At 41.4% G+C, this 25206-nt stretch overlaps 2 protein-coding genes and 1 long non-coding RNA gene across 3 annotated transcripts in view; 2 read left to right on the top strand and 1 right to left on the bottom strand.

Annotated features, from left to right (window-relative positions):
• The window catches only part of CEP112 (centrosomal protein 112), a 297948-nt gene extending 296244 nt beyond the window's left edge, over positions 1-1704 (top strand). Inside the window, 1 exon segment of the mRNA XM_038371118.2 lies at positions 1248-1704. Coding sequence (XP_038227046.1) covers positions 1248-1251 — 4 coding nt within the window. The 3' untranslated portion in view covers positions 1252-1704.
• The window catches only part of AXIN2 (axin 2), an 83432-nt gene continuing 59495 nt past the window's right edge, over positions 1270-25206 (top strand). Inside the window, exon 1 of the mRNA XM_043496311.1 lies at positions 1270-1302. The gene's annotated coding sequence lies outside the window, so the exon portion shown is untranslated. The remainder of the gene's footprint in view (positions 1303-25206) is intronic.
• Positions 23267-25206, bottom strand: part of LOC119842703 — a 31804-nt gene continuing 29864 nt past the window's right edge. Inside the window, exons 2-3 of the long non-coding RNA XR_005288791.2 lie at positions 23798-23983; positions 23267-23489 (exon numbers count right to left, since the gene is read on the bottom strand). This is a non-coding gene — a long non-coding RNA (uncharacterized LOC119842703). The remainder of the gene's footprint in view (positions 23490-23797; positions 23984-25206) is intronic.

Below are 25206 nucleotides of genomic sequence, written 5' to 3'. Positions count from 1 at the left end.
TTGCAGGTGCAATACAAATCTGGGCCTTGCCTCCATGTTCATGATGAGACGGTGCACAGCTGCAGGTCTGCGGTGATGCTGCCGTCTTTTAGAGATAGAAAACGATGATGCAGTTCTGAATATTACAGCTTACAGCTTCAAAGTACAGGATCTTTAGCTTTGTTTCAGACCTGTACACCACCCAAAATAAATGACTACAAGTGTTGCAACAACAATAAAAAGATTCTCTGTTCCCTTAGAGTAAATGATTCACATGGATGATTGGAGAAAAAGGAAACTTCCAAGCAAGGTCACTGAGGTTTTTTTGTCCTTATATAGGGTTCATTGATAATTGTATATCTCACAGCAGGATTTCTGCAAAGAACAGGATGTGCACATATAAATAGCAGATATAATGAAAACCATGTAAGATATAAAAACTAGTCTGAAAATATGAATCTTAAAAGGACTTCTTAACATTCTGGATGTTTGTAGCTGAGACTGATGATAAAATATGTACAGCTGTGTGTGTGTGTGTGTGTGTGTGTTTTCACATTGTCTCCCTGAGATTTTTGGTTCTGTATCTCGTATTATAGTAGCCATTGTCAGATAAACATTGATTCAGTGTATTGATTTATCCCCAACATATCTCCATTGCAAGCAATGGAATTACACAGCAATGCTTTTGGCCCAAAAGTTTCCACTGAGACAGCCAGTCAGTGTCTTCACACACAGTACTAGTTGGCTAAGAGATTGGTAATGGTTTATACATCCAGTCATAGGTTTAGATCCAGGTCACTACTGACCAAAAGTTGAGTAACACATTTGAATGTGGCTTGTGTGTAATGACTTTAGTGCCATTCTTAATAGAGGAGAAGGGTAGGAAAATTAACTTTACCATTGTATTCCAATGGCTATACCTAAGGTTAAACCACATTGGCAGCCTAGTTTGGAGAAGTTTGTACTGCTACAGCCTGTTCTGTGGTTAACAGAGAATCAGACCAGAATCTTTCACAAGACTAAATTCATGGTCATTTGGAGGGGGGAGAGGGGGAAGTATTATCTTCACGCTGATTCATTAGCAGACCCTTCTTTGTTAATGTTGTGCAGTGTTTGAGGATACTTGATAAGCTGTTCAGTGCAGGGATTGAATGTAATATATGTGTTCAATGTGTAGCATAAACGGGCCTGATCCTGATTCATGCCTATGAGCACTTTCTAATACAAATAATAGTAAGATATAACTAAGGAGAACATTTTAATTTTAGGTAACTGCTGGAGCAGAGGAAATTGTTCAAGTGACAAATGGACTTCTTTCAGCAGGTTTGAAGATTTGGATCTTGTAAATTAAACTGTGAGATCAGTGGCTGTTTTGTTAGCACAGAAAATGTAATTAAGCTCATGAAAGCACATTCATCATTCATGCCAGTATTTTTTGAGTTGTATCTTACTTGAATTATTTTTTGCCATTATCTTATTACAGATTTACAATTTTGATATATTAAGTTTATGTGCATGCTCAATTTACTTACTGCGAAACTAAATTCCTTCGACTATTGGTTTTGCTATTACTTCCTAATATAATTTTTATTCAATTTTATACATGATAAAATCATGTTTCTATTATTATTATTACCCAATATATTTTTAAAACATATTTACATTGTTTTCATGTTCATATGTTTACATAATATTAAAATATTATTTTGTACTTTTTTCTTTTGACGTTGTTTGTGGTCCTTGAACATTTCATTTGCTGAAATAGTCATGATGTTTGTGAAGGTTTTACGTACCATGATGTATTCATAGGGAAAAATCCTGTTCCAACTATGGAAGCTTCACAAGTGCTGCCTTTAGTCATTATTCTGATTAATGGCCATCAGTGGGCATTACACAGATTAGGCAGCCACAGGACAGGGTTCTTTTCTATGGAAATGCATTTAATTCTGTGGTGTATTTTGAAAAGATAGGCAAATAAGGGCCCCTATTCTGCAAAAACATATGTGCTTAACTTTAAGTATCTGAGTAGTCCCATTGAAGTCATTGGGGCTACCCATGTGCTTAAACCTTAGTAGGTGCCTAAGTGCTTATAGGCTCTGAGACATTGAAAGTAATGGAAGCTGAGAGCACACAGCACCTACCTGGAGGTACTCATCAGTTTGAAAACTTGGGTTCTTCTTTTCTGTTGTTCATATTGTTCAAGAATGGCCATTACTAGCTGGTTTTAATCCACAGACTGAGAAGTGGGGAATATAAGAAACCAGCTGTTTTTCCGTCTGTGTACCTCTGGCAAACGTGACACAGTTAGTGGTCTGGACACAGGATATGGAGACAAGAATTTACTGACAATGGCCTTGGGCAAGTTATTGAACTTCTCCCTGTCAGTGATAAATGGTGATGATAATCCTTGGATACCTTCCTCAGAAGGGTGGTGTGAGCATTAATGTATTGCTATTTGTAAAGAGATTTGATGATGAAAAGGGTTGTGTTGTTAAGCTACACCGATGCAGCTGACCTCTAGGGGTACTGTGGCATACATGCTGAGCCCCCAGCTCACAGGCTGTTCCAGTATCCTCTCCCTTCTGGCATCTAGATAAATGAGGGAGGAAACTTGTTGGCAGACCAGATTACAGCCACCCTCACCTCTTGGCAGCAGGACCATTGGGAGAGGCAACTTTCTGCCTTTTTCACCCTCCCGTCCCACACATCACCTCTTCACCTTTGCTTGGTACTTTGTTAATTGTGAGGCTGGTCCTGGCCTGTGCCCATCCTTGGCTGAGCTACAGGTTTTCTACCTTTTCTGAATCAATTAGTGATCCCATTGCTTATGGATAAAGGTTCTTCATAGCTCTCAGATAATCAGAGAAGTGATGCAGCAGGTGTCACTAAGCACTGCCTTGAGCGATGGTGTGTTTTATTAGGAGTGATGTGCCAAGATGCATTTAATTTGTTGTGGGTAGAAAAATTAAAAACTGTTTGCTCAGAAAGACATATGGCAACATTAATTCAACTCTTCAGAAGAAATTTCAAGAGTTCAGTGAGTTGCAGATTATGAACTGAGTGGTTTAGCTTTTGTAAATTGCTTTGTGTTGGGTCTGAGATAGAAGCATCTATTGTGATGAACCCTCTTTTCCCAAGCACAAGTGAAATGAGATGAATGATGATTAGCATGCTGCTAATATTTTTGCACCCATCAGAATGGCTATAGGCTCTTGAAATCAGTGGAGTAGCCAAACTAATGCACATAACCTCCGTTGCACATGGATCCCTGAGTAGACTAACTGAATGCAGATCTGAATTTCATTATGTACCAAGAAAATGGGTTGCTAACATCCGTGATGATCTCAACAAACAGTTCAAGAATGAGGGAGAAAAGCAGAGCTTGGTCAATTTGAGTGTTTCAGAATTAAGATGATCTCCCCTTATGGAGAAAGTACTATGGAGGCCAACGGTCCTGAGGTTCACCCCCTAAAATGAATTGCTATAATTTTTTAAACATTTCTTACATTTAAAAAAAGTTGAGGTTTGTGCCTTCCCGGTAATTGGTACATGATCAAGAGGTATCACACTGGGATGTGATTAACTATCAGGTAACTGTTGGTTTCACGGCTTGTAACTCTTATTGCTGACTGGCTAGTCAAGGCCCTCTACCCCAGGTTCACTTTCTAGCAAAAGAGTTGTCAGCTGAAAGTGGCTGATTTCATTACCACACAGTAAACAAGCTGTAGCAAAGCAGGCTTCTTTGTGGCTTGATTACGGCTGTATTTGTGCATTATTATTTTACTGATTTTTTTCAGTAGAAGAGATGATTGTTTAATTCTGTATAAAAATCACACAAATAATTTATAAAAAAGACATCAAATCATTCACCAGTCGTGAGAGAGTCCTTGCCCTTATCAAGGTGAAACTTTGTTTCACTGCTGCTTACAGTTCTTGTGATGCATGTAACAAATGTTTATTTCTTTTAAAGTTGGAAGAAAAGGGATAGAACCCCCACGCACCATCAAACCCCTTTGCTTTGTTCTACAACAGTGCTTTAATTGTAAGGGTTTGTTTTGTTTTTCCCCAGCATAACGGAAGCTCTTCTGCTACTTGCCTATATCCTATACAAACAACTTCAATGTTTCATGCTGTTTCAAACTGAGAAATGGCTTTGCTCCTAACAGAGAAGACTTACTGTGACCGGAAGAAAATATCTGTGGTCACTAATATCTGTAGTGTTAAAAGTTACACTGATTTTTAAAAAAAAAAAAAAAACATATACAGCCGCAGTGATAAGCAGTCTTAATAGAGAATGTAGCAGGGATTTGATTTTTAAAATTATCTTAATGCAAATCACAATTCACTGAAGGCACTAGGCGCTAATGAATTTTACTAGGTCTCATTCTGATGGTAGAAAGGAAAGATAGAACATCAAGTATCATATGAAAAAGTTTCAGAATACAAGGTCATTTTAATTCATACTTTCTTTTTAAAAAAAAAAAAAGAACTGTCTTTTCTCAGCTTTGATATTTTGTTCAGAAATGTCATTTCTTTTAAATCTTGTCATTAAAGTAGGTTTTCTCTTTAAAGTGCATTATCAAAGTGCAGAAATTGCAAGTTACTGAAACTAAAATGCATGATCAGTTTTAAGTCCACCAACTAAAGCCTGCTTAAAATGAAATGTACTCTTGTGCTGACGGCTTCTTTGATAAAGCCCGTGAAAGACACAAAGTTGGTCAGTTCAAACCAGGAAAAGAAGATAATTAAGTAAAACGTTTTTTCCTACATTTGAAATTACTTTTATGGATGATAAGCATTGAAGGGACTGATTAAGGGCCCAATCCTGCAAACATGCTCTCATATGAGAGCACGCAGATAACTTCGTAGGGTCAGTCTCTTACAGAGCAATTACACAGTCGTTATATGTGAAGTTTGAGAATTTGGAGTAATGTATAAGCCGGACCACCAAGTCTGCATTTCAAAATATCATCTTTTTTTTACAATTTGTTGCCACAACAATATGATCAATATGTTTCATTATAGCGAACCATAACAGAAAGGAGTGCAGGTCTTGTGTAGTGCATCTGCTTTACCATTTGTGAGTATTTCAGATCCCCATCTTTCTCTTGATGCAGGTTTTACCCTATAAACTGCTACGCTTGGTTACCAGGTTTTGGGTGCTTTTCTTGCTTCAAGGGAACACTGATAAAATATGGGGGAATGGAGAATTTTGTGTGACTTCTCATAATTCTGTTATTTACAGCAAAGGAACTTGAATTTTCATTTGACATGTTTATACTCAAAATCTTTGAAATAGTCAAAGGGATATTAACAATCAGAGAACAGATGGTGGTAAACCATCATACAGATCAATTTATTTCTACCAATACCATTAATGAACCAATCTCTACCAATAAGTGCTGCATTGTATACTATGATAGCACATGCTGATCAGTTGTTTAGCCACTGGCATTAGAGGCTTGGGGCCTGGTTCTTATCTCTCTTACTCTAGAGTAAATCAGAAGTAACTCTGTTAAAGTCAATGGTGCTACACTTGAATTAAAATGGTGTTAGTGTAAACTGTATCAGCATCAGGCCTGAGGCCTTCATTAGTTACACTTCAGCATTATAAACTGCTTAGCCTTCCTACCTCTCCACTTCCCAACATCTGTTGAACTTTTTATTGTTGATAGTACCAGGAGTTTCTGTTCTCACAGACCAATATATATTTAATATTAAAGCTGGGATTTTCAAAGGGAGGTGAGTGGCCAAACCACATTGATTTTCAGTGAGATTTAGACACTTGAAAATGCTAGCCTAAAACAATATCATGTATAGAAAAGGGCCCCTTCTTAGGCTGACTCATCATTATTCCATATGTTCTAGAGGCCTAGAGCTCAGTGGGAGGGGAAGAATATAAATTTAAAATGTCTCCACCACTACTTCAACAGGCGGGAAATCTTCTGCCCAGGAAAATGCAACGTAAAATGCACAGGGTTACAACAGGGTGTGCTCTAATACTTAAAATCAACAACACAACACAGTGGCTACATTGCAGATACCCACATTTGTATCTCAAGGGCATTAGGATAAAGTTTTCCTATATATTCTCTAGTTGTACTACAATCCCTTCAGTGCCTTTGGGGCTGCATATACTAAGGATTCCAAACAGTACAGTAACTGGACTGATTGATTGATGGTTACTCTGAAGGGAAAAAGCTTGGCCCAGCTGAAGACCCATAAGAGTTTTAATATGAACGTCAATGGAACAAGGAGCAAAACCTACAACACACAGATTGGAATTTGTAACTGACCGATTTGTTCTCTTGACACTGAAACCCATTATCTCTGCATAAAATGGAATAAAGTCCCTTTCTTCAAATAGGGCTTCCTGGAACAAGGAAATAAGACAGAGGATTTATAAGAGAAAGATTGGGGCGGCTCGTGTTTGTTAAGTTAATGGGCCCATTAATATTTCATGAACACACACCCTCAAAAAAGTTGGAGCCTGAATCTTTATTAGGGCTGTGTTTAATTGTATTCAGGAATATCCTTACGTCTCCTAGCATTTATTTGGGACACTCACTTGTCTTCTACTAATTTGCTTCATTGGTGTTGAATGAGCTGACATTTCAGTACAGATGTGGACGTATAGGTCAGTGGAAAAATATTCCAAACAGGCCTCCCTCAAATATATACACAAGTCTGGGCTTCCCCCCAGTATAGTAGATGGTACTTCACTTTTCCATAGTTGGTTTTATAGATAGGGGTGGTCTTGTGTTTAAAGCACAGAACTGGGAGAGCAGGATCCTGTTCCGAACTGCCACAGACTTAGTCGGCATGTTGTTTAAACATGAGAACAGTCGCCTTTTCCAAGAGATTGAGAGGCTAAAGTAATGTTTATAAAGCACAATGAGATCGTCAGATGGAAAGAAGATAGAACTGCTAAATTGTACGTGTGTGCACTTACATATGTAAATAAATTAGCATAATCACTGCTCCTATCCCAAGCTTTGAGTGCATAAAGAATGTAATACTGTGCTTTCAAAGATTACAAACTCCCTTTGATCCAATGCCAACATTAAAGTGCTCTCCAGCCCACAAAGCCTGAGATCTCCCTTCCCGCACCACCCCTCACCTCACTCCTCTCCTAACAAAGTAGACTTTTAGGCAGGTTTTGCCATGTGCTCTAAAGAGGGACAGTAAGTTTCAGGGGGCCCTCCACTAAGAATGCCTCATGCCCCTGACTAATAGAGAGATCTCATGGATCAATAGCTGGTTAAAAGATAGGAAACAAAGGAAGGAATAAATGGTCAATTTTCACAGTGGAGAGGTAAATAGCAGGAAGAATCTGTAGTGGGACCAGCACTGTTCAGGTAAATAGCGACGTGGCAAAGTTTGCAGATGATGCAAAATTACTCAAGATAGTTAAGTCCAAAGCTGATTGTGAAGAATTACAAAGGGATCTCACAAAACTGGGTGACTGGGCAACAAAATGGAAAACATAATATACATACCAAGGATTGGGTCTAAATTAACTGTTACCATTCAAGAAAGTCATTGTGGATAGCTTTCTGAAACTCCTGCTCAATGTGCAGCAGCAGTCAAAAAAGCTAAGAGAATATTTGGAACCATCAGGAAAAGGATAGATAATAAGACAGAAAATATCATAATGCCACCATATAAATCCATGTTATGCCCACACCTTGAATTCTTCATGGAGATCTGGTTGTCCCATCTCGAAAAGGATATATTAGAATTCGGAAAAGTACAGAGCATGATTGGGGCATGGAACAACTTCTGTCTGATGAAAGAGTATAAAGACTGAGACTATTCAACTTAGAAAAAAGACGACTAAGGGGGAATAGGATAGATGTCTATAAAATCGCAAATGGGGTGGAAAAAGCAAATAGGGGAGTTATTTGTGAAGAGGTAAATAACACAAGAACCAAGAGTCACCCAGTGAAATTAATAGGCAGCAGGTTTAAAACAAACATAAGGAAGTACTTCTTCACACAATGCACAGTCACAACTTGTGGAACTTGTTGCCAGGGGATTTTGTGAAGGCCAAAAGTATAACTGGGTTTAAAAAGGACTTAGATAAATTCCTGGATGCTAGGTCCATCAATGGCTGTTAGCCAAGGTGGTCAGGGATGCAACCCCATGTTCTGGGTGTCCCTAAACCTCTGACTGCCGGAAGCTGCAACTGGACGACAGGGAATGGATCACTTGATGAATTGCCCTGTTCTGTTTACTCCCTCTGAAGCACCTGGCACTGGCCACTGTCGGAAGATGGGCTACTGAGCTAGATGGACCCTGGATCTGACCCAGTATGGCCATTTTTATGTTCTTAATGTTCCAGTTGAGCTCAACCACCTGTTCACTTTTGAAGTACATACAGTCTATTGTACTCTGTGCCTCAGTTTCCCCTCTGTACATTGGGGATAATAGCACTTGCGCTACCTCACAGGGGAGTTGCAAACATTTACACCTGTGTTCAGTGTTCAGATAAATAAATAGCAAACTGCCACCACGTGAATTTTAAAAATGAATGAATGAAAAGCAAATCTGCAGACAAATGTTTAAGCTAAATGCCTTCTTCATGTCTTCTTCTAAGTGTTCTGAACACCAAAGGAGGTAAGTCACCAAAAAATTTAACTACAGAATGACTTGCTACATTGCTAGAAACCTGATCCTCAGTTGGCTCCTTGAAAGATAAAGGTCATTGAGGGCACGGTATCTAAATCAGATAAAACACTCAGGGTATGTCGACACTGCATTTTAAAACGAATGACTGTAACAGCCCCAGTCTTTACCCTCCAGCACGCATGGCTCCCACTACCGCACTAAAAACAGCTGTGTAGATGTTCAGGCTCAGAGTCTGAAGCCCAGGGAAGGGGTTGGGTCAGTAGGACCTGGGTTTTGAGACTTGCTGCCATGGGTTTTAAAATGCAGTGTAGACATATCTTCAGAAAGCGCCACGTACTGATAATTTATTTCTTCTAGCATGATTGCCTGTAATAGCTCAAAACTGTTAATCTGTGTTAAGGAGTTAGTATTTTAGGGTTTCAAAGCCCCTATTAATTTAGTATATATGCAATGACACCACTAGTTAAAAGTAGCTACGGATGAAGTTCAAAAACTTCTATGATTGAGTTCAAAGGCTTCACCAAAGCTTATGTGGATTTATCCAAACCCCACAGAGAGTCTAAATCCGAGTGGAATTTTCACAAAATCAGGCCTTTTTAAATGATTCCCAGCACATCCCATGTGTGCCTAGGCCAGAAATAATGAAAGAACACTCTTCCGTTTTCTCAGCTCTCAGGTCTGTAGAGTCAATTCTCAGAGACTCTGAGCAACTTTGGTCTGAAGTTCCGTGACTCTGAGCACAAAGCATCAAAAACCCAGCACCAATTAGGATACAAACAGAAGGCACAACTAAAGATTTCCCAAAAGGAAACAGAAATTACAGAAAGATTAAATGAAATGCTCCACCCCAGCTACAAGATAATGACGTGGTAAAAGCAGCTACAAAGAGCATTCAATCAATGGCAGAATTAGAGGGCCAAGAACCTCATTGTCAGGTAATTGTGCAGTGTGTGCTTTTCCTTTTTTTTAATTCCAATTAACAGTATGAAAGTTGCAAGGTGGGTCCCATTAGCCAGACATGAAAGCTCACCACAAAGATGGAGCGCTGATAGTAGCCAGCAGGGCAAGCCTGACAGCCTTGTTGTGAGCCTTTTGGGAACCCTCAAGGAAATGGTTTTGAAATTCCAGTCCTCCACTAGTTTCAGAGTAGCAGCCGTGTTAGTCTGTATTTGCAAAAAAGAAAAGGAGTACTTGTGGCACCTTAGAGACTAACAAATTTATTTGAGCGTAAGCTTTCATGAGCTACAGCTCACTTCATCGGATGTCCTGATTTTATAGGGACAGTCCTGATATTTGGGACTTTGTCTTATTTAGAGGCCTATTGCCCCCCACCCTGTGTCCTGATTTTTCACACTTGCTATCTGGTCACCCTGCCTCTCTTGTTTATATCTTATCTGCTTTCGTCAACTCTGTGAAGTCAATGAGACACTTTCCATTGACTTAAATGGGCTTTGGATCAGGCCTCAAGAGTTAATTTGGTTTGGGAAGAAAATTCGTCAAAGGGGACAGTCCAGTTTATTGAAGAAGTCACTCCCAATTCAGGGGTTGGACTACTGCCCTATATGATAGATTTTTTTCCTAAATGGACACCCTACCCTAATTCTCAATTAATGAGAGACAATCTCCAGTCATCGATATCCACAACCAAATCTCTGTACAACTTCTCATGAGTGACGCACCCGAATACTTGGATACTAATGTCTAAACTGTTTTCTTAAATTTTTTCACCTAAATTTGGGTTATTGCTGATTATGTACTCTATGTATCTTAAGACTTCTAAAAACAAACTCTGTATTTGTGGTTACTATAAGCACTATACCCAGATGTACAGACACTCTCTTTTCTCAACCTATGTATTACATAATTTTTTTAACATTAGCTTTAATACAAAAAAAATTTCTGAGCCTAGTAGTGGGCAGTTGAAGTTAGCTCTGGAAGAGAGAGGAGCTGCAGATAATGGCTTTGTCTACACTACAAATGCTTTGCTAGTATAGCTATACCAGCAGAGCCCCCTAGTGTAGACGCAGCTTATGCCAACAGATGGAGTTTTTCTGTCAGCATAGTAACATCTCTTCCCCAAACATCATTAGCTATGCCACAGAAGCACTCTTCCATCAACATAGCTGTGTCTAATTGGGGAGGTTTGTGTAGCTGTGGCCGCTTTCGGGGGGAGGGTGTTTCACATCCCTCACCGACATAGCTGTGCCAACAAAACTTTGTAATGTAGACCCGGCCCTAGGCTGCTTAAAACTATCCTTCGAACTTTAAAAGGTCACCTCTCCAGCAGCGTGATTTCTAGTGAACAATACTGAGCACTTGTAAAATGTATAATTAAAATGTTAAGGCCCCAGGACTGTATGGGCTTTGTGGATATACACAGTGGACATACCATGCAATCTCCCTTATTGTCCTCTTTGTTTGGTTTCATTCTCACTTGCGTGCTGTGACGATACTCTATCATAAAAGTCATGCAAATGCGGTGTGTTGCACAGAGTCTGGACCACGGAATCGTATTTACAACCCTCCACTCCTCATCACACAAGACCAAGGTGATGCTGACATTTCCTTCATGCCAGGCTGATCCTTTCACCACTCACTCAAAGAAGAAAAGCAAATTCACTGAAACTTAATTCAATGGCATGTATTTTGCTCCAGCGTTCATCAAATCTAGCCTGCTGCTTTCTGTTCTAAGCACATGCGCCTCTAACTCTATTGTAAGATTAGCTTTTCAAACATAAGATTGTAGGCCAACCTTTCTGGCTGGTATCAGACACAGGAATGCACACCCCTATAACAACACGGCTTTCTGTTTATCTGGGAGTCACATATGCCCCATAGTGGCATCTCTTTTGTGGATGTATTTAAACTGCATTAAAACCAGGTGACCAAAAAAAACACACACAAGAGAAAACGGCCATGGAACAATATACAACCGCTCCTTCTGCTCTAGCCTGTTACAGACATGCCTGGCTGGTCTAGTCCCTGCTGGACAAGTGTCCGTGTCATGGAACCTATCACCACAGTTGGCACAAACCAGCCCTCCGGTTATTGAAATCTCAGAGAATGGAGATTTGAATGGGTGATTGAAACTGAACTACCCTCTGAGCCACAGAGCAGGGCCCTGTGAGGAAGCTTACATGGCCTCTGTCTATGCTGTACATCAGTCTCAGGGCCATCAGCCTCAGCACTTCTATTTTATAAACAACTTTTACAAAATCCATTTTCACATTTTTTAAGCCATTCATTATGGCTAGAGTGTCCCCTGGCACCTCCTTTGGAGCCATTCTGCAGATCTTTTACATGATACTTCCTGACAGCTCTTTTGGAGGCATAACCTATCCCATTAATCAGCAGTGTTGTTACAGTTTGTAATACAAATACTTTGGGGATTATAAAAACAATAAACACCTGCAGAATCATGGGCTCTCCCCCACCCCGTAACAATAAAAGTGGGGACTAGCTGTTTGGCAGCCAGGAAACAAAAGATAGCAGGATGAGCTGGCTTGAATCTAATGGGGCACCTTTGGCCCCCAATTCAGCAAAGCACTTATCCACATGCTTAACCTGAAGCCTGTGCATAAATCCATCTCTATTCAGCAAAGCTCTTAGCTATGTGCTTAAGTGCTTTGCTGAATTGGGACCTGAGAGGACCTCTGAATCTCGTGTTGAATTTCATGACTGGCAATCTGCCTTTATATGAGGATAAACCAGAGCCTGTATATGCCCCCAACATTTCTCTCTCAAAGTTAAATGAATCCTCCTCCAAATAACCACATTCTGCATGTCTATAGCACCTTCCCTCCTGGGAGATCCTAAAGCACATTGCAACCTATATACATACAGACTGCAGGGATCAAGTCCCCTGAGATCTGGGCAGCTACCCGGCTACTTATGGACACCCAGGAGGTGTCAGAACCATTGGAAGCTTCACGGGCCGGAGACCCTGGGAGAGCCCTGGAGAATGGTGGACTGCACCACTGGAAGATGGAGTAGGAAGCAACCCAGGGGGACTAGGGAGTGATCTGGTCATAGGATCATGAACTAAGTCAGTGTGTTCCGTCGGATCCCCGCTGACCCAGTAATGAGTACACTTGCAGCTAACAGGACCCTGGGCTGGGACCCAGTGGAGTAAGGAGGGCCCAGTCCCCCTACCCTGGCCACCATCACCCATGGATGGTAGCCCATCCATTAGGCCAACAGTCTGGTGAGAGAGGGCAACCATGTTTACTTTGGCATTAGGCCACACAGCCCCGTGAGGAATGGCAGACATATTGAGTCTGGCCACTAGGCCGTACTGCCCTGAGGCTACAGGGGGTCAGGTGGACTTAGCTGTGGGGCTATAACCCCCTTTTACCCTCCCAAAAGGGGGGAAATGGGGTGTATTTACCCCACGACAAGGCCCCTCCTCAAAGATCCCATCTGTTATAAATGGAATGTAGTGTTTGGGATAAATGGATGTAGCCCAGGGTTTTCCCACAACTGAGGCCCAATCCTGCAACCAGTCAAGGGGAGGCCGCACAGGTGGGAACAACATCACACAGACATGTATTGCTAGGACTGGACTCATGGTTTGGTTTTGCCTGTAAGTTGATAGGCTCAAACTGTGTTTAACTTTTTATAGGGAACCAATAAGGGCTGTAGCACATCCTCCCTAACATACCTGTTGTATGGTTCGGTCACATCTCCACAGGCAACACCAAACCATGTTATAAATTTGATGCACACAATCTTGTAATGTGTGGCCCAAAGACAGTTGAAACTGTAGTGTAAATGGGACCACTGAGGCAGCACTCACAGTGTTAAGCAGTTTGACTAAACCTATCACTTCCTGGCACATTACCCCTACTGAAAAGATCCAAACAACTAGCAAGTTGGCATGATGCCATCTTAACAGATGGGTTTGAGCAGCCAGAGACCATGTGTGAGCATTAAATGTGTTCGTTAGGGGTAGAATTCCCATCTGGAAATGTCCAAATGGCTGCTCACCCTAGGCTGACATGCTTAAGGATACAGGGTTGTGCTGTCCCTAATTCGTCTCTTGGCTGGATTGCTTTTCAGACTTAAAAGCTAGCTCCTTCAGCTGGGGAAGGAAAGTTATCTGGTCTGGTTCAGTCTCCGAAAGGTGCAGATCTTTACTGAAAAGTATTCACTTGGTTATTAAACCTGTATTAGAGCAGGATGCAAATGGCCAGGGGATTTGGAGCTGTAGGGCCCCTGCCTCACACTGCTGCTGTTGGAGAAGATGCTGGTTTTCAGCCAGATGGTCATTGTGTGGAACAAGTCTGAGAAATGCCAAACTGAAATTGAAAACCTTATTTTGAAATGCAAGGAGTAGGCGCTTTCAGAGTGCTGGCTGCAGAGCGGACTGGAAGTACAGGTCTTCAACTTTCTTTTAATTTACAACAATAAATCCCTAAGTAATTTAGAATGGTAACCTGAATTTCATATATATATATAAAGACAGTGGAATATCCCCCAAGGGAAGTTATGGAAGCTTAGATTCACAGATTTTTAAACCAAAAAGGGACCATTGTGAACCTCTAGGCTGACCTGCATAACACAGGGCATAAAACTTTCCTGAATTAATTCCTGTTTCAAGTCCAATATCTGTAGTTGAACTAGAGTGTATATTTTAGAAAAAACATCACATCTTGATTTTTGAATTGCTAGTGATGGAAAATCCACCACAACTCCCTCTAATTTGTTTTAATGGTTAATTACCCTCATGGTTGAAAATGTGCACCTTATTTCTAGTCTGAATTTGTCTAGCTTCAACTTCCAGTCATTGGATCTTGTTATACCTTTGTCTGCTATATTGACGAGCCCTCTATTGTTAAATTTCTGATCTCTCTGTAGGTTCTTATAGACTGTGATCAAATCATCCCTTAATATTACCTGTGATAAACTAAATAGAATGAGCTCCTTGAGTCTCTCACTATATAAAGCATGCTTTCCAATCTTTTAATTATACTGGTGACTCTTCTCTGAAATCTTTCTAGTTTTTCAACATCTTTCTTGCATTGTGGTTACCAGAACTGACCACCAAATTCCAGGAGCAGTTACACCAGTGTCAGTGTAATGATGTTGCAAAAAAAAGCAAACATCATTCTGGGATGTATTAGTTGGAGTGTTGTAAGCAAGACACGAGAAGTAATTCTTCCACTCTACTCCGCACTGATTAGGCCTCGGCTGGACTGTTGTGTTCAGTTCTGGGCACCACATTTCAGGAAAGAGGGGGACAAATTGGAGAAAGTCCAGAGAAGAGGAACAAAAATTATTAAAAATTTTGAAAACATGACCTATGAGGGAAGATTGAAAAAATTGGGTTTGTTTAGTCTGGAGAAGAGAAGACTGAGAGGGACATGCTAACAGTTTTCAAGAATGAGGGAGAAAAATTGTTCTCCTTAACCTCTGAGGATAGAATAAGCAGCAATTGGCTTAAATTGCAGCAAAGGCGGTTTAGGTTGTACATTAGGAAAAACTTCCTATCAAGGTGGTTAAGCACTGGAATAAATTGACCATCATTGGAGATTTTTTAGAGCAGGTTAAACAAACACCTTTCAGGGATGGTCTAGATAATAGTCCTGCCATGAGTGCAGGGGACCGGACTAGATGACCTCTCAAGGCCCCTTGCAGTCCTACAATTCTGTGAAATACAGAGGTAATATAACTTCTCTGCTCTTACTCAATCTTCCTATTTATACATTCATAGCTCAGTGGTTTGAGCATTGGCCTGCTAAACCAAGGGTTGGGAGTTCAATTCTTGAGGGGACCATTTAGGGATCTGGGGCAAAAATTGGGAATTGGTCCTGCTTTGAGCAGCGGGTTGGACTAGATGATCTCCTAAGGTCCCTTCAAACCCTGATATTCTATGATCAGCACTTTTAGCCACATCCTTAAATTGGGAGTGGCACTCATGTTCAGCTGATTATCTACCATGACAGCCCTCCCCCGCAAGTCTCTTTCAGTCACTGTTTCCCAGGATAGAGTTCCCCATTCTGTTTGGATGCCCTACATTCTTTGTTCCTAGATGTATGGCCTTACATTTGGCCATACTGAAACATAGATGGTTTGCTTTCACCCAGCTTACCAAGTGATCCATGTTGGACTGTATCCATGACAAGTCCTCTTCATTATTTACCATTCTCCACTCTTTGTGTCATCTGCCAACTTGGAGTAATTATGTTTTCTTCCATATGATTCCCCATTCACAGTTGCATTTTGATAAGTCTCCACCATTTTAAGCCATCTAATACGTACCATATAGATTTTGCATTATTCTAGTTTTTAGTCAAAATGTTATTCAGTTCCAACTCAAAAGCCTTACAGACGTCTTAATTTATTATATCAACACCATTACTTGTCATCTCACAAAAGATTATATAAAATTGATTTGACAAGATCTGTTTTCCACAAGCCCATGCTGATTGTGTTATTATATTACCCTCCTTTAAATGTTAATTAATGGAGTCCTGTATTGGCTATTTCATTATTTTGTCTAGAATCAAATTTGGGATACTACTCAAGTCAACCTGTTTTCCCTTTTTAAATATTGGCACATTAGCTTTCTTCTACTCCTTTGGAACTTCCCCAGTGTTCCAAAACTCCTTAAAATTCAACATTATTGGTCCACAGACCTCCTCAGACAGCTCTTTGGATGCAAATTATCTGGACTTGTTGATTTAAAGATGACTAACTTTAGTAGCTGCTATTTTGCATCCTCCTTCGGCCAGACCTACACTATCAACTTACAACAGTAAATGCTGGTTGCATCACAAATTTCCTGGAAGCATCTTTTAATCTTGATTCTGCAGCCGTCAGCCATACACAATGAGATTTCTCTTGTGCAAGTGATAATATTTTGCACTTGCATAGCATTTTGTAACCAAAGACCTCAAAGCTTTTCACAAAGGCGGGTAAATATGAACCCCATTGTATAGAAGATGGAAGTGACTTCTCCGAGACCATGTATCAAGTCATTGACACTGTAGAATAGGATCCAGATGTTCTGCCTCCCCAGCTGCTGATGGTAAATCCCTTAGATTGTAGTCCCTTGGGACAGATACTTTGTCATGTAACTCACGAAAGCTTATGCTCAAATAAATTTGTTAGTCTCTAAGGTGCCACAAGTACTCCTTTCCTTTTTGTAAATACAGACTAACATGGCTGCTACTCTGAAATAGTTAAGTAGTAATACCGACCTAGACCTAGTGTAGAGAGCACTCTGCTGATGGGAGGGCTCCTCCTGTCGACATAGCTACGACCTCTCATGGACATGTATTAACTACTCCAATGGGAGAAGCTCTCTCGTTGATGTAGTAGCATCTTCATTGAAGCATTACAGCAGCAAAGCTGTACCGGTGCAGTGTTTTTTTTCCCCACATACATAATAGAAATGTTTACTGAGTACTTATTTTCTGCATTATTATTAACAACTCTACCATTTCCATCTAGTAATCGACCAATACCATTGTTAAGGCTCTTTTTGTTACTGATATACTTAAAAAACTCCCTCTTACTTACTTGTAGATTTCTCCTTGTGTTCTCCTTCTTCCCTCGTCAATTTTCTACCTTTACCTTCTAATTTATATTCATTGCTATGTCTGTGTGTGCGCGCGCGCGTGTGTGTGTGTGTGTGTATATATATATATATATATATATATATATATATATATATATATATACACACACAAAAACTTATTGCTGCTTTCACATTCAGTTTAAAGTGGGCTGTTTTATAACCAGTGTAACCTTCTATCTACATTGTGAAATTGTTGCTTTTTGGTGTATGTGTAGTAAAATGTTCCTAAACGGTTCCCAATTATCTTTCACATATTTGAGTTTAGATTATTTCTCCCAGCTGATTTGTCTCATAATTGTTTCCAGTTTTGGCCATTTTAAAGCATCAGGTATATATATTATTCCATTGCTTGGTACAATTAAAACTAGATTGGAGATCAGACCATAAAGCATATTGTAGAGGAAGAATTTCTCTCTGGGACTAGTCAAAGTATGGTGAGTAATTCCATGGTGTCAACCCAAAAACTAAAGGAGTACTTGTGGCACCTTAGAGACTAACAAATTTATTAGAGCATAAGCTTTCGTGAGCTACAGCTCACTTCATCGGAAGTGAGCTGTAGCTCACGAAAGCTTATGCTCTAATAAATTTGTTAGTCTCTAAGGTGCCACAAGTACTCCTTTTCTTTTTGCGAATACAGACTAACACGGCTGCTACTCTGAAACCCAAAAACTGTGGTTAAAATATTCTTGAAATCACCTTCCATTGTAAATGTCAGCCAAGGGACTTCCTGCAGCTCCTTCTGTTGTTTATGCTCTGAAAGGTCACAGTCCTTGACCTTGCACCCAGCCTGGCTTTGTAACAGTGAATTCTTTCAGTGAGGGCATTGTTGACCAGTCAGCCAGGTTAAAGCCTTTCCCCTACCCAGTGTGCATTTGAAGCTGTGTTTTCAAAACAGCTACAGGTTTTGATGCCTGTTGGGTACTTTTAGCTCTCAGATTTGAATGCCCTAAGGCCTCTTTGATAGAAACTCTTCACAACTTAATGTTTTCCTGAAAATCCAGACACCTTGAGTAATTAAGTGAGTGCAAGTATGAATGGTGAGATGGGTAACGATACAAACAAACAAAACCTGTCAGCTAGATGGTTCTTGTTACATCTAAGTACGAGAGAAGGGACTGAACCCAGACTCCAGGTCTGAATTCTCCTGAACTTTTGGCCTCAGTTCAGGAAAGTACCTAGGCAATTGCTTTGTGGCGTGTGGACTCGAGATATGAATTTAATGACTGACTCTGTCCCTCTCTAATGGAATAAGCCAAAACTCCTGAATCAAAGGCAGGAAGGGATTTCAAAATCTGGATCCAGATCCAAATTTTATAGCTCGATCTCTACGTCAGTCTATTTTGCCTGATAGATAGGAGAAAACTGTGTCTTAAGGCTAGGTCTTTCTATCAGTGATCACTTGATGTTTCAGTTACTTTTTTATGCCTATCCACAGAAAAGTATTTGTGTTTAAGGTGAGAGCGTAGAGTTTAGAGAGAGCACCAAGCTGGGACTGAGTATTTGTGAGACAATGCAACAGCTGGTGCCCTCTGCTTTGGTTCTTTAACGTTCATATAAACTGTACACACAGATAAGATTAACAGCCATTCCACACCATGCAAGCTGCTCCTCACTAACAATTCACCCCATGGTAATTCATTTTTTTTCCTGCCAAACCATGTTTTATTGCTTGTGTAGATAGGAAAAACAAACGGTTACAAGTATATCAGAGAACCATGGCTCAAGCCTGACAGATATTTAGGCTAAAACAGAATTCTCTGACATGACTACAATTTTTATTTTATTTTATTTTATAGTATTGTATTTATTTATTTTTGCCTACACAGCCAAGAGCTGCCTGCATTCTATCATGTTTTGCTCAGACTCGTATTTCAAACCCATCGTTATTTCTGTTGTGCAGACAGTGAGTATATTTTCAAAAATGCCTTAGTCACATTGACTTTCAATGAGATTTAGGCTCCTACGTCACTTGTGAAATTGGACTTAGGTCCTTTTGATCATTCCCCCCCACCCTCCCCCAAGGCCTTAAAGGAAAATACTATTAGCCATTTGTCAACCTGGTTGTGTTGAGATGAGTTTACCACCTTGCTGGTGCCACAGCTAAGAAAAAAATGGGGTACAGTATCACTTTCTAAAAACACTTTCTAAACAAGATTATAGCAAAATTTTCATCCATATTAAACACAGCTACCGATGGTATTATAACCTTGTCCAGCGAATTTGGTGGAGCTCTGTGTAGCAGAGGTGATTGAGGTGTAGGTCTTGATCACCCTGCCTTTCCCATATTACTAAAGGGGAGCAGAGTTCCAGCTAGATCCTGACTAGATGGGAAAAGGATACTGTGGGGGCGGGGGGGTGTCCACAGTATGGAAAAGGTTGAGACGCACTGGTGTATCGTGTAGTTCAGAAGCCCTGACCCCACAATATATTAGCATAATAATTAACAACAGCCCTCTGTGCTTATATGGCACCTTCCAGCTGCGGTTCTCAAAGCCTTTTACAAACCTAATTGTCTGCTTCTCCTGGCCCCTCAAGATGCACAGTCTAAGAGAGCTCTGTCTTGAGAGATCATCTCCTCAGATTATGTTTATGGCATGAAGATCGGTTGCTAGTGCTTTGAAATGCCTATTTCAAAAAACAGATCTGCATTTCCACTAGATGCCGAGAGGCATGAGCTGTAGGAGGTTATTATAGACCTTGCACAGCATAGGCCAGGACTTGAGCAACGGGTTTGTTGGCGTCTCTTTATTGTTGTTTAAAGTCTGGCCCCATCCAAGCCCTGCATGAACAATCACGTGGTAGACAGTGTGATATCTGGTACTAGGTTAACAAATAATGAGTAATGCGCACAAAGTTTGGGGCGAAATATGGTTCCTTCTCTTAGCACAGCCTTTTATATATTGCAGATGTGGCCTGTACCACTCACATTTTTGTCAGGGGGTAGTGGAGGGGGTGGGGTTTCAGTACAGCTGCCAGCAGGGACCCCAAGGCAGTTGGGAGCTATGCCAAGATCCTGGACCCTCCATATTGATGCTCCTGCCCTCTGAGGGCCTCCCGAATTCCATGCCGCTCCGAGGTCATTTTAGTGAGTCAAATTCAATGTCTGTCCCCAAGATGGGAGCAAGATCCCTCCCTCTCTGACAAAAGGAGGCTAGGTAAACTCAGCCTGCGGAAATGTGGAGTTTCCCTGCACCTTGTAAAGGGGAAACTTTTTCCAGGGGTAGAATGGGGCTCTGGATAAGGGAAATGGATGGGTGGGGAGCATGCTCGGCTGTAAATGAAAGGAGGGGAAGGATTAACATTTTCACAGAAAGTACTCAGCCTCTCACAGGATTAGGCCCTTAGTTTTCACTTGGACCAGCCCTTCAGGAGTAAGGATGCTGGGATCCAACCCCTGGATCTCAGGGTTTCAAGCTTGCTGTAGCAATTCCTGGCAAAAGGCTTTTCCAGTGGACAGCATTAACATGCTGTATGACTTTGAAAGCACCCCTCTCCCCGGCAGCTCAGTACCATTGTGGGGCTGGCAGTAGCCAATCGGAGCCAGGCCTGATTCAACGTCCAGGTGCCAACCAACTTGAACTCTCCAGCTTCCTGCAGTGAGGCAATTATTCTCTCAGACGCATTCATTGTTCTCCATACACCATGAATGGTGACTGAATTAAACATGCACTTACCCCTGCACCACAGCTGGCAGGAAAAATACACAAATGTCACTCAGGGCTGGATCCTGTCCCCACTCAACTCAAGGGCAGCTTTGCCATTCACTTCAATGGAAGCAGGATCTGGGGCCACTGTACCTGATATTTTAGCAGAGGGCCAAATCCCTGCTCTTGTTTGTATCAGCATAGATCATATGTAACTCCACAGTGGCCAATGGGGGTTTCTCTGGATTTACACCATTGCAGCAGAGTCCAGAATCTGTCCCATAAATGCCCTTGTATATGTACAATCCTAAACATGTTCATTTGTGTCTTATAAATGGCACACCATTGTCAAATATGTACAACCAGGGAGAATGTTTCAAGTATAATTTTAGTCTGACATGAATAGATAAAGCACGTTGTAGCCACAACTACCATTGACTTCAGTGAGAACACTTATGTCTTAGTACACAATGGGTTATCCCCCGTATTAAAGCAGAATAAGGCCTGCAAAAAGGTGGCTTTACCGTGTGTAATAATGTTCTACGTATGCCAGAGGGAAGCCATCATGGAAAAGGACGTCCTCATTCAGCACTGTTATACAGTGCTATGTAAATAATAAAATAGCCTTACATGCTGATTGTTGGCTCGGACTGTCTGAATAGGTGTGTGTTTGTGCAGGGGGGAGGGGGGAAGGTAGAAGTGCTCATGTATTTAGGGACCAATTCTGACCACCCCAAAACTCCCATGAACTTCAAGGAATGCAGCATCAGACATGAGAGACAGATCCTCTACTGGTGTAAATCAGCATAGCTCTATTGAGCTCAGTATAGCATTAATTGAGATTGCTGGAGGATCTCGCTCATAGCATCACATTTCAGTGATGGTGACATACTACAGTGCATGGATTCTGTAGTGGGACTGTAGTTAATCTGACGCTTTGCTCTTCCATCAAAAAGCACAGATTTTCTTTTGTTGTTGTTAAATCTCCTCTGTGTCTCCACGGAGCTTAGAAGAAGCTGGAACAGTTCCCTAGCGTATCGGCCGATAAATTTCTTGATTGTACGTGTTTTAAAAAGGGGACCTGGAAATCATGGCTACCTTGGTGTATAATGTCAGGATTCACCAGACAGGATTACAGAAAGGGCTTTTCTTTTAAGTGCTGGAACTGGAAGTTTGTCTGCATTTCTGTTCTTGCACTGCATCTCCAAGGAGGTTTTTTCACTTTTTAAGAAGGATGCTACCCACTGAGCTATTCATAGCAGTTAAATGAGAAAAGGGGTTAATAAAATAAATGCTAGAAAAAAGAAAATAAGATTAGAGGGACTGATGTTTTGGCTGCAAGGCCTTCTTTGGGCTGAGGGGAAAGGGGGCAAATGAACAAGATTTGTCTTCCACCATCCCAAAGAACTTCATGGCTAGACTACCACCACTAATCCAATTTTCTCTCTAACAAAGTACTTTATCAACACCTTTTTTCCCCTTCTTCTCCAAGTTGCTACACGGACATATCACTAGTTGTGTTCTTAGGATTATGCTCTCAGTTCAGAGCTTCAGCTGCGCTGTTTCCACTGTGGCTATTATGAATAGCCTGTTAAGGAGGATTGTTTAATTTAAGTCCTGGGGCCCCCCTTGAAAACCCACCCATGGGGGAAAAAAATGGTTACATTTATGACACCTGATTTTTTATTTCTATCACCAGCCTTTCCCAGCCTCAGAAGAGTGTCCTTTGGGAATCAGTGTAGCATAGTTTGGCTAAGGAGCAGCTGGCACTTCCATTTAAAAATATTCCACAACACAATTTTTGTATTATTAATTATGAGCACGTTTCCTCCCATAATCAGGGATCCCCAAACACTTTACAGTCGCTAAACCTCACAACAGCCCTGCAAAGTAATATTATATCACACACACCCTTTTTAACAGATGGGAAAGCGAAGGTTGAGTTTCCTACACCTACTCCTATTAATTCAATGGAACTACCCATAAAGGATGAAAGTTTGGATCCAGGAAAGCATCTCTATCCAGGACAGCATTTAAGTACATGCTTAAATATTTTTGTGAATTGGTGCCTCAGTGAGTTGCCCAAAGTCACGGGCCCTGAGCCAAGCCCATTTGACATCCTTTGGATCAGGGCACAGTGAATCTATGGCAGAGCCAGGAACAGAACTCCTGACTGTGTTCTGACTATTGAACTATGGCTCCATCCCTGCTGCACTCTTGGTAAGGCCAAAAGTACATTTTGATTCTCAATGTAGTAAACCTGATGCTCTGTGTTCACTATTAACGGAGCAGCTTTCATCATGTCAAAGAGCTTTACAAACTGAGGGCCCAAACAAGTTAGTTATAGGAATTTTTCATCGACTTCAATGGGAACTGGATCAGGCCCTCAAAGTCAACCTGCCACCAGCATCACTTCACCCAAGTTTCTTGCATTCATCCTTTATTAGAGCTGGTCACAAACAAAAAACATTTTTCCCATGCATCCACTTCTGGGATGTGCCACCACACTCCCCAACTTCGAGTAACACAATCCTCCTGCTTCAAAGCTCCAGCTGATATGAATGGATATAATTTATCTGCATAGTTTTCCGTGATACCACATGGAGACACCAGTTCTTGGTGACCGCTGTTTACTGGCAGAGCTGATTGGCATCCTGTGTGTAGTGAACAGTGACACGGTGAGGGCACGAGAAGCACAACATGGAACAGACCAGGAGAAAGATTGTGTCCTGTTAATGGACAGCATTATTTCAGCGTCATCCGCAGAAGCCTCCCCCGAGCCCCCCCAAGTTCTAGCCTGGGGCACAGCAGAGTTGCCCTGTATTCCAGCACAAATGAAAGTGAAGATGCCCTGTGGTAATAAGTACTGTAAGGACTAGCCCATTGAGCTCTGGGTGGAAGCAGATCCCAAGCCTCGTGCACTTTCTTTTTATTCTTCCCATCCTGCCAATGCCGCACTTACCTCTGTCATTCTTTGGCTTCTCTCTCACTGCCAGCCTGAATAACCTGGCTGTGTAGCAGCACACTTATCAATGGAGGAGCGCACCCCATGCTGCTAGTTACGTTTATAATCATGCAGCTGTATGTGCAGCACTCCAAATCTTCAGTGGGTAGCACTGCTTCCAGAGAGGAGAAGATTCCCATTCCCCTGGAAAAGATATCATTAGTCAGCAAGATCTGTGGCACCAGCAGGAATATTCCTCATTCCCTCAATACACTTCCCAGAGGAAGACGCCGATGGAAGGGGGATGTTCAGCATCAATAGGATGCAGGACATGCCAGGCTGCCACTGCCCCTGAACTTGGTAAGTTTCTTGCATTCATCCTTGATCAGAGCTGGTCAGAAACATGCTGAATGTTTTTCCATGCTGGCCCCAGGCTTTATGCAGATCCTGAAAACAGGGTGAAGGCTGAGGGTGCATGAGAATGAATGCATCTTCCCTTCCTAATGGAGGGGCCTGAATGGCATCCCAAAGCCCTTCACAAAAGGAGTGCTGGGGCAAATATGTGACAAGCGCTCCGTAATAGCTAATGTGGTCTGTAGCCTTGGACATTAGATCTTATCCCTCTGGGAGAGGCAGGGTGTTTCTCAGGAGGCTGGCACCCTCTTCCTCTGTTCTTTTTTAAAAAAAAGAAAAGGAGTACTTGTGGCACCTTAGAGACTAACAAATTTATTTGAGCATAAGCTTTCGTGAGCTACAGCTCACTTCGAAAGCTTATGCTCAAATAAATTTGTTAGTCTCTAAGGTGCCACAAGTACTCCTTTTCTTTTTTGCGAATACAGACTAACACGGCTGCTACTCTGAAACCTGTTCTTTTAAAAGGAGGACGGACATCATAGGAGTAGGGTTCCGTTTAAACATCTCACCCAAATGGCAGCATCTTTGATGGATCAGATATCAGAGTTACAAGAGTAACTTGAGAGTGGAATGACCTGCCTGCATAGGTAAATGAGACAGCGTTCCTAGAGAAGTATTAAAACGTAAATGGGATAAAACCCATAAAGAACAAGTGCTTGTGAGCTGCAAGAGGCAACTTGGGGCTAAGATGATCTCCTGGCACCTGCCCACTAGAATTGTATTGGCTACTGGGTCAGTTCAGTCTTGAACTCACAGTCATTTGACCTTTGTCAACTGAGCCAGACTGACTCTCTCTTAAGGAGGGAAACGGGTATTGTATTACGGGTGTGATATGAATGGGCTTATTTAGTTCAGAGATGAGCACCTGAGGCAAATTGTAAGGATTTCTCTCTCCATCGCTCCTCTTTTAAATCAAGTGGAAGAAGAAAAAAAGACATATCACATGCCTTATGGAAAGTGTGTGTGCGCAGGGTAGGGGGTGTCAGGGAACCATTAAGGAAAGACCCAGGAAA

The sequence above is a fragment of the Dermochelys coriacea genome, chromosome 14, assembly GCF_009764565.3.
Source record: "Dermochelys coriacea isolate rDerCor1 chromosome 14, rDerCor1.pri.v4, whole genome shotgun sequence".
NCBI classification, from domain to species: domain Eukaryota; kingdom Metazoa; phylum Chordata; order Testudines; family Dermochelyidae; genus Dermochelys; species Dermochelys coriacea.
This window is presented reverse-complemented; position numbering and strand designations above follow the sequence as displayed.